Raw genomic sequence first — 20762 nt, forward strand, 5'->3', positions numbered from 1 at the left:
CATGGATCTGAAACACTGAGGATTCACTTGATCTCTACTTGCCTTTTTCTGTGATAGCAAAGGACCAAAATCTACTGCGAAGCCTTTTAAGTTTGTTAGAGAGCACTATGAAGTGTTTTCCTGGCACAGGTAGACTTTTCTAGGTGACATGTTTATTGCATGGTTGCCCATGGCCGTGAGGAACCAGACTAAACGCTTCAAATAGCTTCTTTCAGTTACCAGTAGCTATTCAATCATTATTTTCTCTTTCAGCACACGCTGAATCATCATACGCTCCAGTTTAAGTACAAACTAATATTCTTCCAAGCAGAGTTGAACTATGCTATGCGTACAGATACAAAGCATAACATTATCTTTTTCCATTTTAGACACAATTGCTTTTGCCATCAGCATGGCTAAAATCACGGTTAAAATACATGAAACCTCCTCCCTTCATCCCAGTCATCCTTTCAATCAAGTTTCTTGAATACTGCTTTCTATGCTTCCTTACCTGATGCTTTATCGCCACAGACTACACAGTATTCTACTACCTGGGGCCGCTGAACATCAGCTTTTCCCAGCAAACGTTCCACCGAAGCAGAGTCTGTCACTATCTAAAACAAAATTCCAGGACAAAACAAGGTAATTAGCCAGTATTTTCTTCTGACATGAAAGTAAGGAGCTTTGCCTACAGAACAAGCCTGGTGCCTCAACTGAGAAGAGGTGGCTGAATTTGAGCATAAGTATGATGTGGAATGAAATTAACTAGTATAAAATACAAGTTAATGGGAGTTTTTACTGTCAACAGTGAGACTGTTGAAACAGTCATAGCAAAACAAATTCAAAATAAAACTCCTAGCTTTGTTCAGTACAAGTAAGTTTCCTCACTTGTGCAGTCAATGGTATTCTTCTCTTCTTGCAATTACTCTCAAGCAGCTGCTATATTTTAGCCAGAGATGGTTGCATCTCAGACGCTGTTCCTATCTATACTTTCTCTAGCAATTAGGGGTATACGGTTCAGAGGGGACAGCCTGAAGCTGAGATCCATTATAGAAACAGTTTAGCTTCTGAAGGCCTTGGATTCCAAAAATTCTGTTCAGAACATAGCACTTAACCCAGAAAAATTAAAAAACCCCAACACCCCTCTGTAACATACGATAACCCATTTAGCATAGTAAAATACATTTTAGAAGACTATTAATACAATTTTTCAAATATTTATGTAAGAATGATACTTCTCTCTGTAATATATTCTCTATTGTAATAGTAGCAATAGGGACCAGGCACCTTTTTTTTTTTTTTAATATAGATTATTGTTTATATGATTTGGTTTGCAAAGCTCCCATTGGTCAGGATTATGCTCAAGATCCACAAACAACTATAACAAAGGACAGCTTCTGCTCCAAAGAGCTTTTACTGCAATGTCCTGATACTACATTGTGAACGTAAGTTTGCGCAGATGAGTTATCTCAGTGTATCTGTGAATCTTGAATGGACCATCTGAAGTCCTGGCAATCCTCACAAGCACCATCTTGAGTATTTGCTTATGTCTTTAGAATTTTAATGAAAACACAGAACAAGGGGTAATGAGCGCAATGGAATGCACGAGGAACTTGAAGACAGGAGGATTTATGATTGAGTAATGAAGCCTATAATTACTATGGTCCAATCCAAGTCTTTAGAAAACTATTGCAATTTGTCTTAAAGCAATTATAGACTTAAATAATCTAAAAATCAAAAACTCTAAACCAAAATCTATGGTCTACCTCAATTACTCTATTTACCTGAATTCTGCCTGGCACAATGTTGTCCGTGGTGGTAAAGATCAGCTGTTTGGCATTAGACGTCTCAGGTGCTGCCAATATCACCTTTCCTGCGCCAGTTCCATCTGGACTGGCTAAAATAAACTGTTGCTTTGGAGACACAGCTGAGTCTACTGCTGTCACTATTTGGATTTTTTGACCTGTTTGCTGATCTGTCACAATCTGTAAAACACATTGAAGAGTTTTATGAGCCACAGTAAACTTTACATTTTAAAACCTTTCATTCTGTCTCAGAATTATATGATACTCTCTGCTAATTGTACTTGTTCTTTATTATTTTGTTATTTGTACATTTATGACAGTGGTGTGAAGTTATTGCAGCTACCTACATAAGCGCAAAACAATAAAATCAAACCAAATATGTATGTATATAATATATATGTATCTACATACCTACCGCACAGATGGAAAATACTAGACAGGGTTGTGAAAAGTGTGAGTCTGTTAATAATGAAAAGATACAGGTAGATCTTGTAATCACATTTAACTGTTCAAAAGGAGTGGGATATAGCAAGTCCCAGACAGAACAAGCACAAAATGTATGTAATGTTAAGGACTGCAGCTGACAAAGGGCAGGTATATATGCAGAGTACACTCTGCCTAGTGAGACGGCATCACAGAAATTGTATAGAACCATAGATCTCGAGTTGTAAGGGACCCCTAAGGTTCATCTCCAACTCGCTGCTCCTCACAGGACTACCTAACACTAAACCATATGACAATCTTGGTGCTCTGGCCACTTCCCTGGGGAGCATACTCAGCAACCGACCACCCTCTCAATGAAGAGCCTTTTCCTAACGTCCAATCTGAACTCCCCCTGGTGCAGCTTCATTCCATTTCCTCGTGTCCTGTCACTGGTCATCAGAGAGAGGAGATCAGCCCAGCAACAGGGCAAGGAGCAACGGTCACAAACTTGAACACAGGAAATCAAATCTCAACATGATGAAAAACTTCTTTGAGGGTGCCAGAGCACTGGAACAGGCTGCCCAGACAGGTTGTGGAGTCTCCTTCTCTGGAGATATTCAAAACCCGCCTGGATGCATTCCTGTGCAACCAGCTGTAGGCGAACCTGCTTTGGCAGGGGGGTTGGACAGGAGGAATCTCTGAAGATCCCTTCCAACTGTGACCATTCTGTGATTCTGTGATCAGCGTGTCCCCCTCCACTGCCATGAGGGCACCCCTCAGCCTTCTCTTCTCCGAGCTGAACAAACCAAGTGACCTCAGCCACTCCTTATAAGTCTTGCCCTTGAGACCCTTCACCACGTTGGTCACCCTCCTCTGGACACACTCTAATAGTCTGTTGTCCTTTTTATATCGAGGAGCCCAAAACTGCACCCAGTACTCCAGGTGGGCCACACCAGTGCAGTGTCGATCTCCTCTCTCAACCAGCTTGCAATGCTGTGCTTGATGCACCCCAGGACATGGTTGACCCCTTTGGCTGCCAGGGCACGCTGTTGACTCCTATTCAACTTGCCACAAACCCGAACCCCCAAATCTCTTTCCACAGGGCCACTCTCCAGGCTCTTGTGCCCCAACTTGTGCATATAACCAGGACTGCCCTGTCCCAGGTGCAGAATCCAGTGCTCTTGTTAAATTTCATACAGCTGGTGATTGCCCAGCTCTCGAGTCTATCCAGATCTCTCTGTAAAGCTTTCCCCATTCTTGAGGGAGTCCACAGCTCCTCCTAATCTAGCGTCACCAGCAAACTTACTTAATGTACATTCAACTCCTACCTCCAGATCATTTATAAAAACATTAAATTAAAAATTACTCCAGCTGACAAAAAAAGCATAGCAGTACATTCTTGAGATTTGTATTCATTTTGTATATACCTGACTATGAAAGCTATTTTGATATAATTAATTTCTGTATTTCTGTATTTGGCTTAATGTCAGAGTTAAAACTACTACTGAAAACACAAAACAGTGTATTTATTTCCCTAATTTTGATTACCTAGACATTTTATCTAGTTGTTGTGTCTTTTTTGTGCAATGTCTTACAGAAAGTAATAGTATAATACTAAGACTACACTAACAGTTTTACTAAGCTATAATGCCTTAAAAAGGCATTGGAACTACCCAAGGCAGGAGCTGAATTAGAGAGCTGATGATTTTTCTAGATTACAGAAACTCTTCTGGAAAGACTCATCTCACATTTTGTGATTATAAACCTAAAGAAACCTGCACAAAAAAATGGTACTCAAAGCTGGGGATGAAGCCAGCCTACTATTGAATTTTGGACAAGACAGACCTTTTCTGGGACTCTTTAGATTCTTATATTTACAGAACAGAATAAACCACTTTAGGTCTCGTGTTCATAAACGTTTCAGTGCATAAGTATATGGAATCTACAAACATAAAGCTCCAAAGAAGCTCAAACGTTAAAGGACAACCATTACCCCTCAGTCCCATTGTTGTAAAACCGTTGTTAAGCTCCCAGAATTTTCGCTGATGAGATTTCTTCAGCCTTCATCATTTTCACATAGATCTTAACCAATGGGACAATTTGCGGTGATATCTAATCTTGGATTATGACTGACACCACTACGATATTGCTTTTATTTGTTTTGAGGAAGCAGTAATACTCTTTTCTCATCCTAGTATTCACCTTCATCATGGAGTCACAGGGTTTTTTTCAGAAATATCAGTGATGTAAGGAGGTAGATTATTTTGCAGAATTGAACAAAAGTTGCAATGTAAATACCTACCTTATGAATGATGAATTTTCATTATGCTTCAGTTATACATGTTGTGACAACATCTACCTCGCAATGAAATATTGATACATATTGATACGGTTACTCTACCAGACAAAACAGAGATTCTGTTACCAGACAACTGTATCAAAAATAGATTCCATCATAACAGAATCTTGAGAATCAGCATGTGAAACAAAAAGGCTGCCCAATTCCACCTTTTGTTGATAAATTTAAGGAATAACATCTTAGATAAAATACATAGCTAAATATTGTTGATAACTGAAGAACATCTCCTTGGTGATGTCTATAAAGAAGAATCATAGACACCTTTTAATTTTTCATGGATCAGATATAAGCACTGATAAATAACTAAGACAAAAAAAAATAGGCTGGATAAGAAGTGAATGATATTTAGGTTCATTACAAAAAACTAATGATGTATGTCATTATACATGCTGCAATAACATTACAGAAAAAATTGTATCGTGTATAGAAAGTATAATGACAATGTCAAAACCATTTAAAAAGCGTTTTCAGGGCTGTTCATAGGGGCAGTACCCATCCACCCTGATCAAGACATATCCCAAAGAGAGTCCATCCTGTGACAGAGCCTGCGTTGCCAGGACTGTCCCGAATGCCCTGGAGCACAAGATCCTCCTCTGCAGCACCACCTCTAGCAGAAGGACTTGCGAGTATTGTACTTGCACACAACAAGGTCAAGGAGGGCAAAAGCTCAGTATTACAGTACTGCAACACTCTAGTAACATTCATACTTAACAATTACATCATTTGTCACTGCATACGTCCTGATACTTTAATGGTATCTTCCTATTATCTATCAGTAACAACAACCCACTGCGCAGCACTCCCAAAAGCTAACTTTATCCCAAATAGGCTAGTCTCCCAGTGGCTCCTAAATATGGCAGAGAGAGAGAGGGGAATGCCCTTGGAGATGATCTTAGGTGTTCTGTTGACAATGTCTGCCCACCTGCTATGGCTAGAGCTCAGGAGATTTGTATGCACAGGCTAAGTTTAACCTCTGCAAATACTCCTCAACAACTATTTAATCAATACAATTATTATATACAGACAACTAGTCATCCCCAAATACATGCTGAGGGAGAAATACAATTTTAGTTTGCCCTAAAAATGATCTGTTCTTACAAAATTTAACGAAGTCTTCCATAGACTTAACGTGCTTTTGTATAAACCTAGGTGGGAGGAGGAAGAAAAGAAAAGAAAAAAAAAAAAAAAAAAGAGATGTAATAGTTAGTTACTTAATCAATGGATTTTTACCTGAATGCGTTGTGGTGAAGCTACAGAGGAGTCTGTCGAAATTATCTGGATACGCTGGGAAGGGCTGGTCATCACTGGAGATTCAGATATTGAAGTCTGAACAGTCTGCACCTGTAAATAACATACAGAAGTTTAATTTACTGTGACAGTACTGAACACTTTTAAAAGCACATATATTTATTAAAGATCAGATGGCCCTATATCATGAAATCTAAATTTACTGGAAAGGTTACAGTCATTAAACCAACTTGGATTTGCTGCCAAGGGATTATCAGAATATTGGATTTTTTGGGGAACAGAAGGAATTTGATAGATGGCCAAAACCACAAACCACCCCTGCCCCTCCAAAAAAACAAAATCACTGGATAATTACTATGTGATCCTTTAGCTTACTGAATACTTTCTCCAACTTTCAATTATATATTTGCCTCATTTTTTGCTTCTGTAAAAACAAAATGCACTGTATAGACAATAATGTAGAATGTTAGATATTTCACCTTTTAATAATTCTAAAGTATTTTATGATCTATTTTTTAAATTTTCAGCTAGCACAAATTTAGAAAAGCTTTCTCTACGCCCTTAAATAAAAATATCCTCAACCCCAAGAACATATATGGGACAAAAGACATATGGAATCTGCTGGAAGAGGGCACAGAACTCCTCTCTGACCAAACCGTCCTTTAATGTAATGTCTCCGACCTTATTTCATCTCTGAAGCCTTCTGAAAGCGTGGTGTCTATACAGTTCACTTGAAGAAAACAGCGGTTTCATTTTTCAAGTAGAAGTAAGAACAATTTTAACTATCCAATACTTTTAAGGTAAAAACTTAAAATTAAGATGGCTGGTTATCTGGATATCTGTGTTTGAGACAGCAGAGTAAATCAGAATTCCAGTTGTTCAGTGTGCTCTTATCCTCTCCCCGTTTCTATCGTCCCCCAATTTCTGTCTTTCTGGAATCTATACTCCAATAGATCATCAATATATTTAGCATGTATTCAGGGGTATGTGGTTAATTTTTTTTTATTCTAGTGAGGATCTCACCAGCATGACCAAGATTAAATTTGGCATTACAACTGAACATTATTGTTTCTTGGTTTATTTTTTATCTTTCTACAGCACCAAACTATAATGCAAATCTAGGTCTGAATACCTAGAAAAGGTTTGAAAAACACCCCTTGCATAGCTATTTTCAGAGCAAAACTGTTAAATGTTAAATTAAACATGCAAGACAACATTGGCACGACAGCCTTTATCTTCTGTTTACAGAAGGGATGTGGCATTGGCAATGTACATTTACACACACAATTCTGCAGTTGTACATATTTGGACTTTGGGCTTGTTAATCCTCAGATTTATTGATGCAACTGTTAGTACTAATTGCTCCTTCTTAATAATTGTTAATGTAATATAGACAAAGCACTTCTTTCTAGTCCTTAGAGTCAGCTCACAGGTAGAAAGGTACTGCTTGCCACTCCCCACAGCCATCCAATCCCATTTTTATTAAGCTTAGGATATACAGATGCTCATAAAAAAATACCTTGTTTAGTATTATTGGGTTTTTTTTTTCCCAGATATAAGCATGAGCTGAAGCTATTATATCAGTCTCTAACACAGAGAGGAATCTGCGCATGTGGATGTCTAGATGTATTTTTTTCATTCTTGGTACATGCCTTTGCCATTCTTAGTTAGGAAACTGACCAAGCAAAAAATTGGGCTTAACCAAACAAAACCAAACCAAGGTGTACTGAAATTATCCTGTAAGTTCTTGAAAAATTAGAACATAGTTAGTTACAGATCTCTTTTTGTTTGTTTGTTTTCAACAGAGTAGAGGGAAAGAAAAAAGTTACATATGCTTATCTGTGCTGTACTCATTAGGAAAGCTCTGTTTTCGTGGAGCATTTTACAAGTTACTTGTCCGTGACATGGCTCAAGTTAAGTCTAACAGTGAGTTCTTATAAAGTTGGGTAAGTTTGACACCAGCTGCCATTATATACTGATGTCATTTTCATGTTTAAATATTCAAGAACATATACTTATTAAACTGAAAAGAGATAATATTTTAGTCTTCTCTTGGCCGAGAAGATATGGTGCACCAATGGAGAAAAATTTGTCTAATACCAATAAATGCTTCAGTGTGCACATATCATTTATTTTTATACTCTTATATTAACATGCATACATACTCAGTATAGTGGAGGGCCCTGAAATGCAAAAATTTGCCTTCTTTTCAGGCTTGCCTACGTAATACTCAGTGGAAGAACAGTGGAGTAAGAATTTCTGACTAGTACTAAAAATCTCAAGTTCATTTTCCAGACTGAATACACATGCCGTTGGTTGACAGCAGAACAACAACCGTGCTAAATAAATCAAATGCAAAAAGGGAATATATTTTTTGAAATACACAATTTACAAGAGTAAGGAAAAAAGAAAAATTGGTCCTCTTGTTTGACAGCTAAATTTCTAAATTTTGAGCGTTGTCACCCACCTACAAAGGATCAGAACGGATAAATATGTGATGCTTCATTATGGTCCTACCCAGTCAATTGCACCAAATTTGACTTAAGAAAAAATATTTAAAAAAAAAAAAAAAAAAAAGGAAAAAGGGATAGTTGTCCAAGAACATGCAACACTACAAAAAGTTCTATCAGAGATTTACATGTTTAACTTCGGACAGCTTATGTAAGTACTATAGGAAAAATTAAGCTATTGTTAATTAGACTCACAAATAAATTGCACCAAAGTATTCTGCAAACAAATGGCTTGTAAGAACTCGTATGAGGAAGACAGTACAGTTTAGCACTTTATTAGGTTTACTTAGAGGATTAAACATAACATTGAAGTATTCTAATCTGTTGTTCAGAAGAAACATGACACCATGAAACCTGCATCACGTTTAAAGCAACTGCTTTGGAAGCTGTACATGCAAAAACCTAGTCCCCTAAAGTCAATGGTGGTACGTTTCTCTAATTCTAAAATATATTTTAAAAAATTAAATACACTTGGATTTCTTTAAGACTGGAAAGAGTCTCAAATGAGACTTCACCCTCAAGACAGGAGGAAAGAAATAAAGTAGGCCGTATATCATAGAAAACTTCAGCACACCACATTTTACAGAGGCTCAATCAACATCATTTAAAAGTAACCACTAACACTGCGACTTGGACATAGTCAGAAAATAATACATATGATGTAAAATATAGCTCAAACCCCCCTAATTTCCCTATACAAAACAGATCAAATACACTTATTTTAAGAGACAAGGGAAAAATAATCTACTTTAATACACTTAGTACTGTTTTCTTGCTGGCACTCCCTAGCTGTACACTGTACAGACTCTAGTACTTACAGTGTCAAATTCTTCCTGCAGCCTTATTTACATTTTTCCTCAGCAAACCTCTAGGGCAAAACAATCCAGGACAAATGTGAAGGTCACTTTTAGTCAGATCACAGGTGTTTTCATCCAGTCTCCATTACTGAGGTTTCCAATCACAGAAAGCAGCTAGTATTGTTTTAAAATGCCCTCTCTGTGACCCTGTTCCTCTGAAGGTCAAGTGCACTATCGTTCCCTGTAACCAAGGAAGCAGAATCGACGTGTTCCTGCTGTTTTGCCAGCTGCTGAAGGAGTTTCTCTAATAGTAAGATTAATTTCATCTGGGGAAGAGAGTCCCAGGTTACCAAGCTTCCCCCTCTCCCTGTTCTCAAGCCCCTCAACCTGCTCGCTCTCTGTGAGCCGTAAAACAGCAAAATGACAGCTGAGAAAAGAGTTTACCTGTATCTTGAATTATTTTCAAATCAGCAAAATTAAAAGAAGATCCACAACATTCCCTGTGGAGCATCTTTAGCCTTAAAGTTCATTAAGCTAATGTATTTAAAGGAACACAGGCCTTTCTAAACTAGTCCAGGGCCCTCAAATACGAAGTAGCACAATCAGTCTTAATACACTTAAGAATTCATACAATAAGATCATGACACACATGTGTTTAATTAGTCTAAACTCTGTAACAAAACATTCATATGAGGCTGCAGTGAGAGCTGACAGATGGGTAAAGAAAGAAAATATTTTTAAATTCTTAGAAAGTGAAATTTGTTAAAGTTATGGTACGTGAAGTTTTGGCAAAAATGACCATGTACTTGACAAATTTTATGACAGTAAACGTGAATGCACTGGACTTCTACTACAAAGCCTTATGCAACAAATGCATGACCCAGGTGTCTTTTAACTTCAAGGACTCCTAATCTTAGCACAGGAATGTGCTCACTGTTGAAATTAGGCTCTTTACTTGATAGCAAACACAATTATCTATTGTACAACTCTCTAAAAATAATATCTATGAACAATTACTATAGGAGTGTATTTACAGCATGGGTGCAACATAAATGTAAGGTCAACTAATTGTGATCTAGTGTGGGGGAAAAGTATTATACCCAAAACATGTGAGAAAACCCAATAAAATTTTAGTTGGATTTTCCTTGCGCTTATTACCTGACACCACGTTCAATAACCTTGTTACTCCAGGCTTTCATTTGTCCAATTAATTCAGGAAAGACGCTTATGACACCTGATTAGCAGCTGTCTTTCCTGGGACAAAAACCAAATCGTGACCATAACGCTTTATCACTACATAACTGTCTGTTCAGAAGCAGACTTCCCAACTCTGAAGTTTGGAATAGCTGTTATGCAAAGAGAAGGCAGAATCCTTGTAACACTTAAGCCAAAGTGATATAAAAAACACATAGTGAGAAAAAACCCACTAAAAGTTGCTTGTTTTCTGAATTAAAAGACAAGTTAGCAAAGTAAATGAAATTTGAAATAAAATACAAAACCTATCAACTATACCATACCAATATAGTTAGTACTGCATTAGTAGTAGTTAGTACTACATTAGTAACTACTAATGTAATTAACAGCTTTGTCACAACTGCCTAACTCACCCACAAAAATCTCAAAGACTTGAGCAAGAAATGTGAAATACACGAAATGCACCTTTAACTAAGAGTACTGTTAGATTTTTAGGGCCATGTAATTTGGTTTTTTTGATGGAACTTTCTCAAGCGCTGTATGTTACAGAAATATTACAGCAACAAAGGCTTTCACTCTTATTTTTATAGGACATCAACTACGTTACCGTAATAAACACCCATAGTGAAGCAGAATTAGTATTTTATAACATTAGAGTTTCTAACATTTCAAGTGACATTCTTATAGAATAATGCTTGCAAGAGTGGATATATTGTGTGTAATATAACAGAGGGCGTCTTAACTTCACATAAGTTTGGCTTCTTCCGCTTCATTTATTCACCATTTTGTCATTTTATACACATAAAAAATGTGTTTCTATAAAATTGTGTATTTATACTTTTTTCCTATTTTTTTCAGTAAAGTAGTCCACTTTAATTCTACATTCTAGTTGCAATCATATTATATTAAATTTCTGATATATAGGTATATATAAAATATATATATAAAAAAATTGGTGGTTTGAAGCTAAGCTGCTCTACAGATTTCACTATTTTTTTCCTTTGAAATAAACAAGGTTTCTTCATAGCCATATAGTCAAACTGCATACTAATTTACTAAACTGACTTGCCCATAGCGTACCTATAAATCTATGTGTATAGGTGTATTTGTGTTAGCATATGTATATATCTAATACATTTCTGAACTCACTAACCAAATTTTCAATACTTTCTATAGCTTATTTTTCCACTACCACATTGATTATGAAAGCAGTATGTGAGAAATACATTTAAGGAATAATCAATTGGCCACATAAGGGAGGAATTTTTAAAGCCTCTAAGCTTCTCTAACTTAAGCAGAACATTGCCTACACTCACGCCACTAAAAGCCAAAGTAATTGTATGGCTTGAATACACTGGTCAGTTCTCACTAAGTGTAAACCAATCTCAGAGGTATTATCAATATTACAGAAAAGAGAGTAGATATTAAAGTAAGGCACAGTTAGGCAATCACAGACCAAATATGTTCAACTACACCCAGGAATTTAAATTGTTTAAAAAATTGGCTCTCTGGGCTGTGCCCAGAGAGTGGTGGTAAATGGAGTTAAATCCAGTTGGTGTCCGGTCACAAGTGGTGTCCCCCAGGGCTCGGTGCTGGGGCCGGTTCTCTTTAATATCTTTATCAATGATCTGGATGAAGGGACCGAATGCACCCTCAGTAAGTTCGCAGATGACACTAAACTGGGTGGGCGTGTTGATCTGCTTGAGGGTAGGTTGGCTCTGCAGAGGGATCTGGACAGGCTGGACCGATGGGCTGAGACCAATGGTATGAGGTTCAACAAGGCCAAGTGCCGGGTCCTGCACTTGGGTCACAACAACCCCATGCAGCGCTACAGGATTGGGGCAGAATGGCTTGAAAGCAGCCCAGCAGAAAAGGACCTGGGGGTGTTGGTTGACAGCCGGCTGAATATGAGCCAGCAGTGTGCCCAGGTGGCCAAGAAGGCCAACAGCATCCTAGCCTGTATCAGGAACAGTGTGGTGAGCCGGACTAGGGAAGTGATCATCCCCCTGTACTCGGCACTGGTGAGGCCCCACCTCGAGTACTGCGTTCAGTTTTGGGCCCCTCGCTACAAGAGGGACATTGAGGTGTTGGAGCGTGTCCAGAGAAGGGCTACAAAGCTGGTGAGGGGCCTGGAGGACAAACCTTATGAAGAACGACTGAGGGAGCTGGGGTTGTTTAGCCTGGAGAAGAGGAGGCTGAGGGGAGACCTTATCACCCTCTACAACTACCTGAAAGGAGGCTGTAGAGAGATGGGGGCTGACCTCTTCTCCCTGGTGACAAGTGATAGGACGAGGGGAAACGGGTTCAAGTTACGTCAGGGGAGGTTTAGATTGGATATTAGGAGACATTTTTTCACTGAAAGGGTTATTAAACATTGGAATAGGCTGCCCAGGGAGGTGGTGGATTCACCATCCCTGGAGGTGTTTAAAAAAATGGTAGATGGGGCACTTAGGGACATGGTTTAGAAGTGGCTTTTGTCAGGGTAGGTTAAAGGTTGTACTTGATGATCTTAAAGGTCCCTTCCAACCTCAGCAATTCTATGATTCTATTTTTTAGAAGCTCTCTCATGAAACAGTTAAAGAATTTAAATGAAAAATACCGTACCAAGTTCTACGCTACAAGAAGTGCTACATCTCAAATCAAATCGACTTACCTTTCTATAGATATTTTTCCCTAGTGAACTTCTTTAGTTATTAAATTAATAACAGGCTTTTAAGAAAAATGGTGTATTTCTTGGAAACGTCCAAATATATTTATTTTACAGATGTAAGATATATGTAAAAAAGGTTTCAGTGATACTCTTTGGAATTAACTGTCCTGACCACGCGGGTCCTTTGTAGAATGGCAGATAAAATTCAGATCCACCAGGAAAAGCTCATCTGTATTTTAATTGCCCTAACGGGATGCTGGTGCAAGACCTTGTATGAGACATACGAAGGCAACGAACAACGAAGACATACGAAGTGGAGAAGCTGCAAATCTTGGCATATCTGCATCCTAACAAATCTCAAACTACGTCTTACATTAACACCCCAATACCTACATGACACCAGCAGGTATGCCACATCTGGTAACATTCTTGAATTCAGAGGCTGCCAAGCTGCGTAAGCCATGTAGGATCTCATTACTCCAATAGGCTCTTTGTGTGAGATAGCTCTCAGGCTGATGGTATGTCTAAGTGTTATGCAATTAACAGTAACTTAAGAAAATTTGTATTTGAACTAAAAATTGTTTGAGAAGACTCAGCATCAAAACTCCACCTTGAAAATTGATCCAGGAATGAGAAAATAGCTATTTATAATAATAAAATATTAAACATAAATGGCCTTATTTTATACTTTACTAATTCTTATGACAAAGCAAAAAAACTTGTTCCATCAGAACAGCAGTGTTTCTACTCTCCTTTTTCAGCACTCCGTGCTTCACCTGGACTTAAACCTAAATTGCTGAACTGCCGTCGATGTAACGCGTCAGAGAGATCTGAAGAGGGTCAAGAAAATACCCTATGTGACAAAGATATCCATTAGTTTTTCAGTCCCATGGCAAAACAAACTTTCAGAAAGGCCGAAGGTTTTGATGAGTTCTTATCAGGGCACTGAGGGAACTGAAAGCAACTGAAATCCTCCAGCAATCCAGCTGGTGTAAATGAGATCCCAGTAAGCACAGGGCTCGATAGTCGTCATCTGTGACTCTCCCCCTCTCTAGCCTCTGCCAGAGAAAAAGGATGCATTGGGAATAGTTTGTGGCTGTCACGGAGCTGGGACAGTTTTAGCAACTACTAAAAGTTGTTCCTGGTCTCATCAGAGCTGACGTTGAAAGAGGAAACCGCCCTTACTCCTCCCCACTGTGACAGTTCTGTTTGAAAACGGTACATTAAAAACTAAGGCACTGCACTGGGAATACATCTCCACTTCATAACAAAATATGTTTTCCTTAAACAATACGCAAATCAAATCTAAGTTGGTGCTGGGACTGAACCTGGGCCACTGATATATTGCACAGTGACAGTAAGCAGCATTACTTGTTTTTGTATTAAAGCTAAAGTATTTTTTCAAAAGCTACTCAGGATGACGAGGAATTGCTGAAACTCCCTCTGAATCCTCTAGCTGCTCTCTGTTCTCCAGTCTCATGAACTGTAAGTAAAGGCAACTGCAGACACTAAAAATGGAACTCTGTCACCCAATCTGTTCAGAAATACACAGTTGGAAAAATGCAACAAGCAACACTGCTATAAAGCAGAAGCAAGCAACAGCAGCAAAACCATCTGAAACCATTACAAGGACAATTTTACAAAGTCCTAAAAATAGAGTAAGTACAAAAATACATGAAATACTGGAGTGTGCTCAGTAACTTCTGTTATACGTTCACAGTTTCATGGAAAACAAACCTGATGAACTATTGCTCAAGAAAGAAAAACAACATATGGCCTACTTGCATGACAGTCTGATTTGGTGCTTGGCATCATAGTTCTCAACAAACCCATGCAATACATATGTGGCAATTGTGTTGAAAAAATTATGCAGATATGGCTAAATGTGCCAATATTTGCATTAAATTATCCTGTTTGTAACTTGTCTCTCATCACCACGGAGATGCTGGGAGGGCTGGAGCCCCTCTGCTGGGAGGACAGGCTGAGGGAGTTGGGGGGGTTCAGCCTGGAGAAGAGAAGGCTCCGCGGAGACCTTAGAGCCCCTTCCAGTCCCTAAAGGGGCTCCTGGGGAGGGACTCTGGATCAGAGAGAGGAGCCATGGGATGAGGGGGAATGGTTTTACACTGAAAGAGGGGAGATTTAGATGAGATCTGAGGAAGAAATTCTCTGCTGTGAGGGTGGTGAGCCCCTGGCCCAGGTTGCCCAGAGAAGCTGTGGCTGCCCCATCCCTGGAGGGGTTCAAGGCCAGGTTGGACGGGGCTTCCAACCCAAAGCATTCTATGATTCTATGATCATTCATAACTTAAGATTCAGTGCATGATTAATGCCTCTTTCTCTCCTTCCATTTCATTTTCATTGATGAAAAAGTTGATATTCTGAAAAAGCCTCTCATTTTTTAAGGCCAGTGCCAAGTTTCATGCTACATTTTCTCTGAGAAGCAGTGAGTACAAACACAGAATTTTAGCATACTTCAAGAAAACCAGTGATGTATTTACCTGTATTAAAAACTGTATCTGACTGAACACACAAATAGCAGGCAGCCAGCCATTCATAAAGAAATGGTTCAACATTAACATGGTCATAGCATTAATTAATTCTTAATGAGACAATGCTGCTTATAACTGTTTTTCCATGAACAAAGTTTTCATGGTATTATGCAGTGGACAGGCATATAATTTAAGGAGGAGTTGAATACTGTAAAGAGATGAAGCCCTCTATTTACCCACCGGCCAGGAAGAAATCACAGAGCTTCATACACTCTTGAGATGGAGCGATCTCTCCAGTGGCAAGATACAACCATCACACTATGTTACCACGGTGCATTTCCTGCACGAGGAATTACAAATGTCACTTATTTTATGTGCCTTAGATGTGATTATAGCACTCAAATTCTACCAAAATAGTATAAGGTTTGCCAGTGTTTCCATTACAGGTTTTTATTTCCAAGTATGTTTAGAAGAGTTTTTAAAAAGCGCAGCTTGCCAAATTGATACCTGGTATAGCAAACCAGAGTGAAAACTCGCTCATTGGTTTTCAGTGTGAAATTTTAGCATTTTTTGAAACTACTCCTTAGATATTATTTCTGGGATACTCAGTAGGTAATTTTCCAAACTATTTAAAAAGAACGAAAGTTTTTTTAGAAAAAAATTGCTCTAAGTAGGGAATCTCTAATCCATTTCTGGAAACACAATGACAGGTATATTTCCTTAGCATACATAGAGCTTCTTCTTGAACTAAAAATATTTTTTAATATCCAGATGGAATCTTAGTTCTATAGGTCAAAAAAAATCCCAAACTAATGTCTGAAAAGTGGCCTTGTCTACAGAGGTTTCTTAGCCCACTTGCCCTTTCTTATTTATGAAATTTCTTAATTAAGTAATCATATGAAAACTCACAGTAAATTTGAAGAATATTAAACTACATAATTTTAAATAGACAAAAATTTAGTTTATTTTTTGACTGCAGTTTGCATACTGAAGGAGATAAATAGGTTATTTTCTATAGCCATGATCACATGCAGTTTCAGTGTTCATGAGCTGATTTAGCCATTTTAGCTGTTGAGCATACAAGCTTCAGTGAATACACATCAAGACAAGACATCACTTAATACCACTTTAAGTAGATTTTGTGCTCATTTTCATATATGTGTAGGCAAAAAATATGAAGCCTCATTTAAATTAATCACCGTACTGTAAATTCAATATAGTGCACAAGTAAAACAGGTAACATGGATTTACATGACAACTCATGAGATGAGCAGAAACCTTTCATGTCCAACCTAATGATCAAGTGACCAGAAATTTTATTGCATTAATTTTTGAAACAATCTATAACACAGCCAAGTTTCTCTGTAGTCCATGTTGAATTTCCTACTTGCATTCCCAATATGGCGGCCACTAGAACGAAGTACGGTAAACAAACCACATATTGGCTGCACTGGTTTCTTGTTTGTCCCCAAGTGTAAAGCAGAACTGTTCTATAAAGACTTTCTGTTCCATTTATGCTTAATTGTAAACAGCAAGGACTCCCTAATATGTTTTTCATTTCAAAAGCTCATATACCAACTGTTGTGATATCATCTGTCACTCACCTCAGCCACCTGCTGAGTCTCCACTACCTGCTGAGCCAGCACCTCCATATTGGTTGCCATGGTGAAACAAGATCATTAGAGAACCTGTTTGAAAAGATGCCAGCAACTTCCATCAGGCACAAAAGTTAGGTGTTTTCTTATTATTAAAGAAAGCTCTGATATGACTTTTTGAAAATTTACAATACTGTTGGACGTATCTGACAAATAAGAACATATGCCATGGATGCGTGTGCCCATATATACACACGTCTATGTACAGTACATGCATACTGGAACCATGCCGTTCAAAAAGCTGAGGCACATAGTTGATCTTTTACCTTAAAAAGCCTCCAATATATTCTTTTTTACTCTATTACTTAAGCTGCAAAGAAGAGATGTTGATTTCATAAATTAGAAAGGACTAATTTGAGCATCAACTCCTGATGCAGTTTGTGGAATTCACAGATCTCTGAGGTGCTTCCCCCAACTCAAGGGAAGAGAAACCTTACAGTTAAACTGCTTCTACATTCTGTGCTGAACAAGGAAACAGCAATCTAAGAAAGCTGTTTTGAGCAAATTTTTATTGAGTCATTCCATCAAACTGCCATGTTCTTCCACATTCTTACAGTAATCTTGCACAAGGGAAAAAGTGTCACATCTAAAATGTATTTCCTATTATCTAAACTATTTATTTTTTATTATAATCTAATGGTATTATCACTGAGGAGAAAATACTGCAGAATTGTTTTATCCTGTTGTGTCTGTACCTTCAACTTTACGCTCTTCAGGGGCTTAAAAAAAAACTAAAAAGAAAGAGATAATTGAACAGAAAATTGAAGAAACAAGGAAAAAAAGCACACTTCCAATATATTTTTAGTGATCATTATTAGAGCTGTGTTTCTCCAAGGATAAATTTATGAATCTGTGCATTCAGCTTTTAATGTGACTTGCTGATTACAGAGCCAGACTTCAGATTCTGACCCAGGTGTAGGTTACAAAAAGGCATTCCTGAATGCTGGCCCATTTGATGTTTTATTGAAAACCTTTTGTTAGTACTTGCACAGCAATCATTTAACATAAAATTAAAAAATACTAAACAATAGCAAAACATGTAACAGAAAAAAAAAACGATGTCTGTCTCTATTCAAATGCAACTTCTACAAAGCTAACATTGATGAAAATGTAAAAATTCATTAAGTTAAAAAAAAAAAATCACGTTGTGGCAAATTAAACCTGAAAATTGTTTTGTGTATATCAATGGAAAACTATTAGGAACAATGAATAATCAAAGTTGAGACATTCCCTATGGAAATCATATTTATGCTAGTTTCTCATACAGCCTGTCATTTTTATTCAAGTTTCAACTTGCGCAGCAATCTTATATGAACCACTTCCACCAGACCCATTTAATATCACAGCTTGTGGATGGCTTCTCAGTTGTTCAGTAATTCCTTTTCAGTGTTTTCTGTTATTCTGAATTCATTTTCTATGTTCAGCAAGGGAGATAACCATATGATTATAACATGCTGTTTTCTCAGTGCTTTAAGATGAAGGAAGCCCTGAAGATGAGATATTTTGTTCACAAGAATACCTTTCTAAGGCCCAATGAAGCCTTTGCTAGGGGAAGATTCTGGCAGATTTACTGTTAGTATTGTTCTCCACCAAGGTTTTTTGTACTTTAGACTTTCCCAAAACAGCAATAAGCTGAGGCTATCTGATCAAATCCAACTGGAAGCACAGAGACCACACACAGCCATGCCAAGTAAGCTTGTTAATGATGTTTACTCTGAGAACATGGCACAAGGCAACACCAGCTTCCTAGCAAAAGCCTTGGTCAGCAGAGTTCGCAAGGATAAAAATCCCCCAAACCAACCAACAAAAAAGGTGGAACTTAGAAACTGCAAGGAGGCACCCAAGGCACCAGGAAAATATTTCCGTGTAATTGTGTGTCAGCCAACTCGATAGCTGTAGATGCACTGCTGTCCAAAATATGGCGTAAACCCATCGATCTCTCCCCACGTTGCAGCAGAACCTCAGAAGAAAGGCACACACTCCGTTTGAGATATTGTGGGGATATGGCCCTACGCGGACGACATGGCAAAAGGCCGAATTCAAGCTTACTGAAATTTGTTCCTTTGTCTTAAGGAAACGGTTCCTCACACTGGATGCGTGACTCGGCTACGCCGAGCAGCAGGCCAGCAGGCTCCTTCTCAGCAGGAGCCTGGCGCAGGAGACGGGAAAGGCGGCGCTGGCCGATTCGGCTCTGCCGGGAACCTCTGTGGAGTTGTCCCCCCGACAGGCCGCCGGCAGGAAGCCCCGCAACCACCGACCCGGCCGAACACAAGGCGGTGCGGGCCCGGCGCGTCGCCGCCTCCTTCCCGCCGCCCGCCCCCATTGGCTGCGGGGCGCGAGCCCGCCGCCAGGCAGGACGCCCGCGCAGCCCGCCCCGCGCGCCACCAAACCACGCCCCTCCCAAACAATGACCTCATCGCGGACGCAGCGCTCCCGCACACGCCAGCGATTGGCGCAGGGACCCGCCTGTGAGGGCGGCGGCCCCGCCTCCCGAGTGCGAGGGAAAACACCCGAGGGACGCGACCAAGCACAAGATGGCGGCGCTGGCTGGCGGCCAAGTCCCAGGCGGGGCCGCCGCCGCCGCCATTAGACCCCCTCCCCCTCCCCTCCGGTGTATCCTTGTGTCAGGCCGTGAGCGGCCCGGGCACGGCACCGGGGAAGCGGCCGGTAAGATGGCGGCGGTCTCAGCCCCGTATGCAAAGTACCCACCGCCCCCTCCCCTCCGCCCTCCCGGTGGCAAAGGTAAAAGGGTCGGGTTCAAGCCGCCGCCTCCGCCCGCTCAGACTCCATCTTCTCTCTCTGCGTCCGCGTCCCGAGCTCCTCATCGCCGCCACCGTCGCCCCTGCGACCCCCCAGACGGCAGACGGCTCTCACCGAGACCTCAGGCGGCCACGCTCCAGCCCGGCGGCTCCGCCACGGGGACTCCCGCACCGGATCGACCCAGCGCCTCGCAACGGTCCTCTCCCTCCCCGGCGGCCGTAGGCCAGCCGGCGACGCGGCCGGCTCCCACTTACCCGCACAACACCCGAGCCCCCTCCCCTTAAACCTAGCGTTACCCCTCCCCTTCGCCACTGGCGAAGCGGGGCCCCGGTGCCACCTCCCCGCGCCCCCTCCCTCTCCCCGGCCCCCGCGAAAGACACCCGACTGGGACGCCTCAATTTTAAAAAACGATCTTTACCTCAGGAATTGGCGCCAAACGTGCCCCGGCGGTGACCCTGACCTGGGCCCGGGCGGGCCGATGCGGGGCGGCTGGGCCCGGCGGCGGCTCTCCCTCCCCCCGTGGGGGCGGCAGGGGGTACCGGAGCGGGGGGGCCGGGCCTGTGTTACGGGGCCGCGTGGGGGGGGTGTTTTGTTTTGTGTGCCGTGCCCCTGTGAAAGGTCAGAGTTCGTGACCCCGCCCGCCGCCGCCCCAGCGCGTTTCCCCGCTTCCTCTTGCCAGCAGCGGGCCGGCCGCCGCCGCCTCCATCCCCCCGGCGGGGCGGGGCCGGGCGGCGGCGGGGGCGGGGGCTACCTGGGCCGCCCCGAGGCTCGGCGGGGGAGTGCGGGGCCGGCACGGCAGCCCGGGGCAGGTGGCGGAGCCCAGCCTTTGCCCGGGCTGCCCGACCCGGCCTCCCCCACCGGCGCCGAGGGGGCAGCCCGGGCGCGGGGACTGTTCC

General features: G+C 40.9%; 1 protein-coding gene across 11 annotated transcripts in view; it reads right to left on the reverse strand.

The window, feature by feature from the left end:
* Positions 1–20423, reverse strand: part of NR2C2 (nuclear receptor subfamily 2 group C member 2) — a 38713-nt gene extending 18290 nt beyond the window's left edge. For 3 of the 11 annotated variants that reach the window (XM_074602438.1, XM_074602445.1, XM_074602449.1), the window contains exons 1-5: positions 20285–20423; positions 17056–17139; positions 5797–5907; positions 1764–1964; positions 491–593 (exon numbers count right to left, since the gene is read on the reverse strand). In XM_074602438.1, coding sequence (XP_074458539.1) covers positions 491–593; positions 1764–1964; positions 5797–5907; positions 17056–17115 — 475 coding nt within the window. In that variant the 5' untranslated portion in view covers positions 17116–17139; positions 20285–20423. Of the gene's footprint in view, positions 1–490; positions 594–1763; positions 1965–5796; positions 5908–9142; positions 9339–15691; positions 15792–17055; positions 17140–19980; positions 20180–20284 lie in introns of those variants that run through there. The other 8 variants (XM_074602442.1, XM_074602446.1, XM_074602443.1 and 5 more) reach the window with 6 other exon arrangements.
* Between the last annotated feature and the right edge of the window lie 339 nt (positions 20424–20762).

The sequence above is a fragment of the Larus michahellis genome, chromosome 10 (assembly GCF_964199755.1).
Source record: "Larus michahellis chromosome 10, bLarMic1.1, whole genome shotgun sequence".
Classification (NCBI taxonomy): Eukaryota; Metazoa; Chordata; class Aves; order Charadriiformes; family Laridae; genus Larus; species Larus michahellis.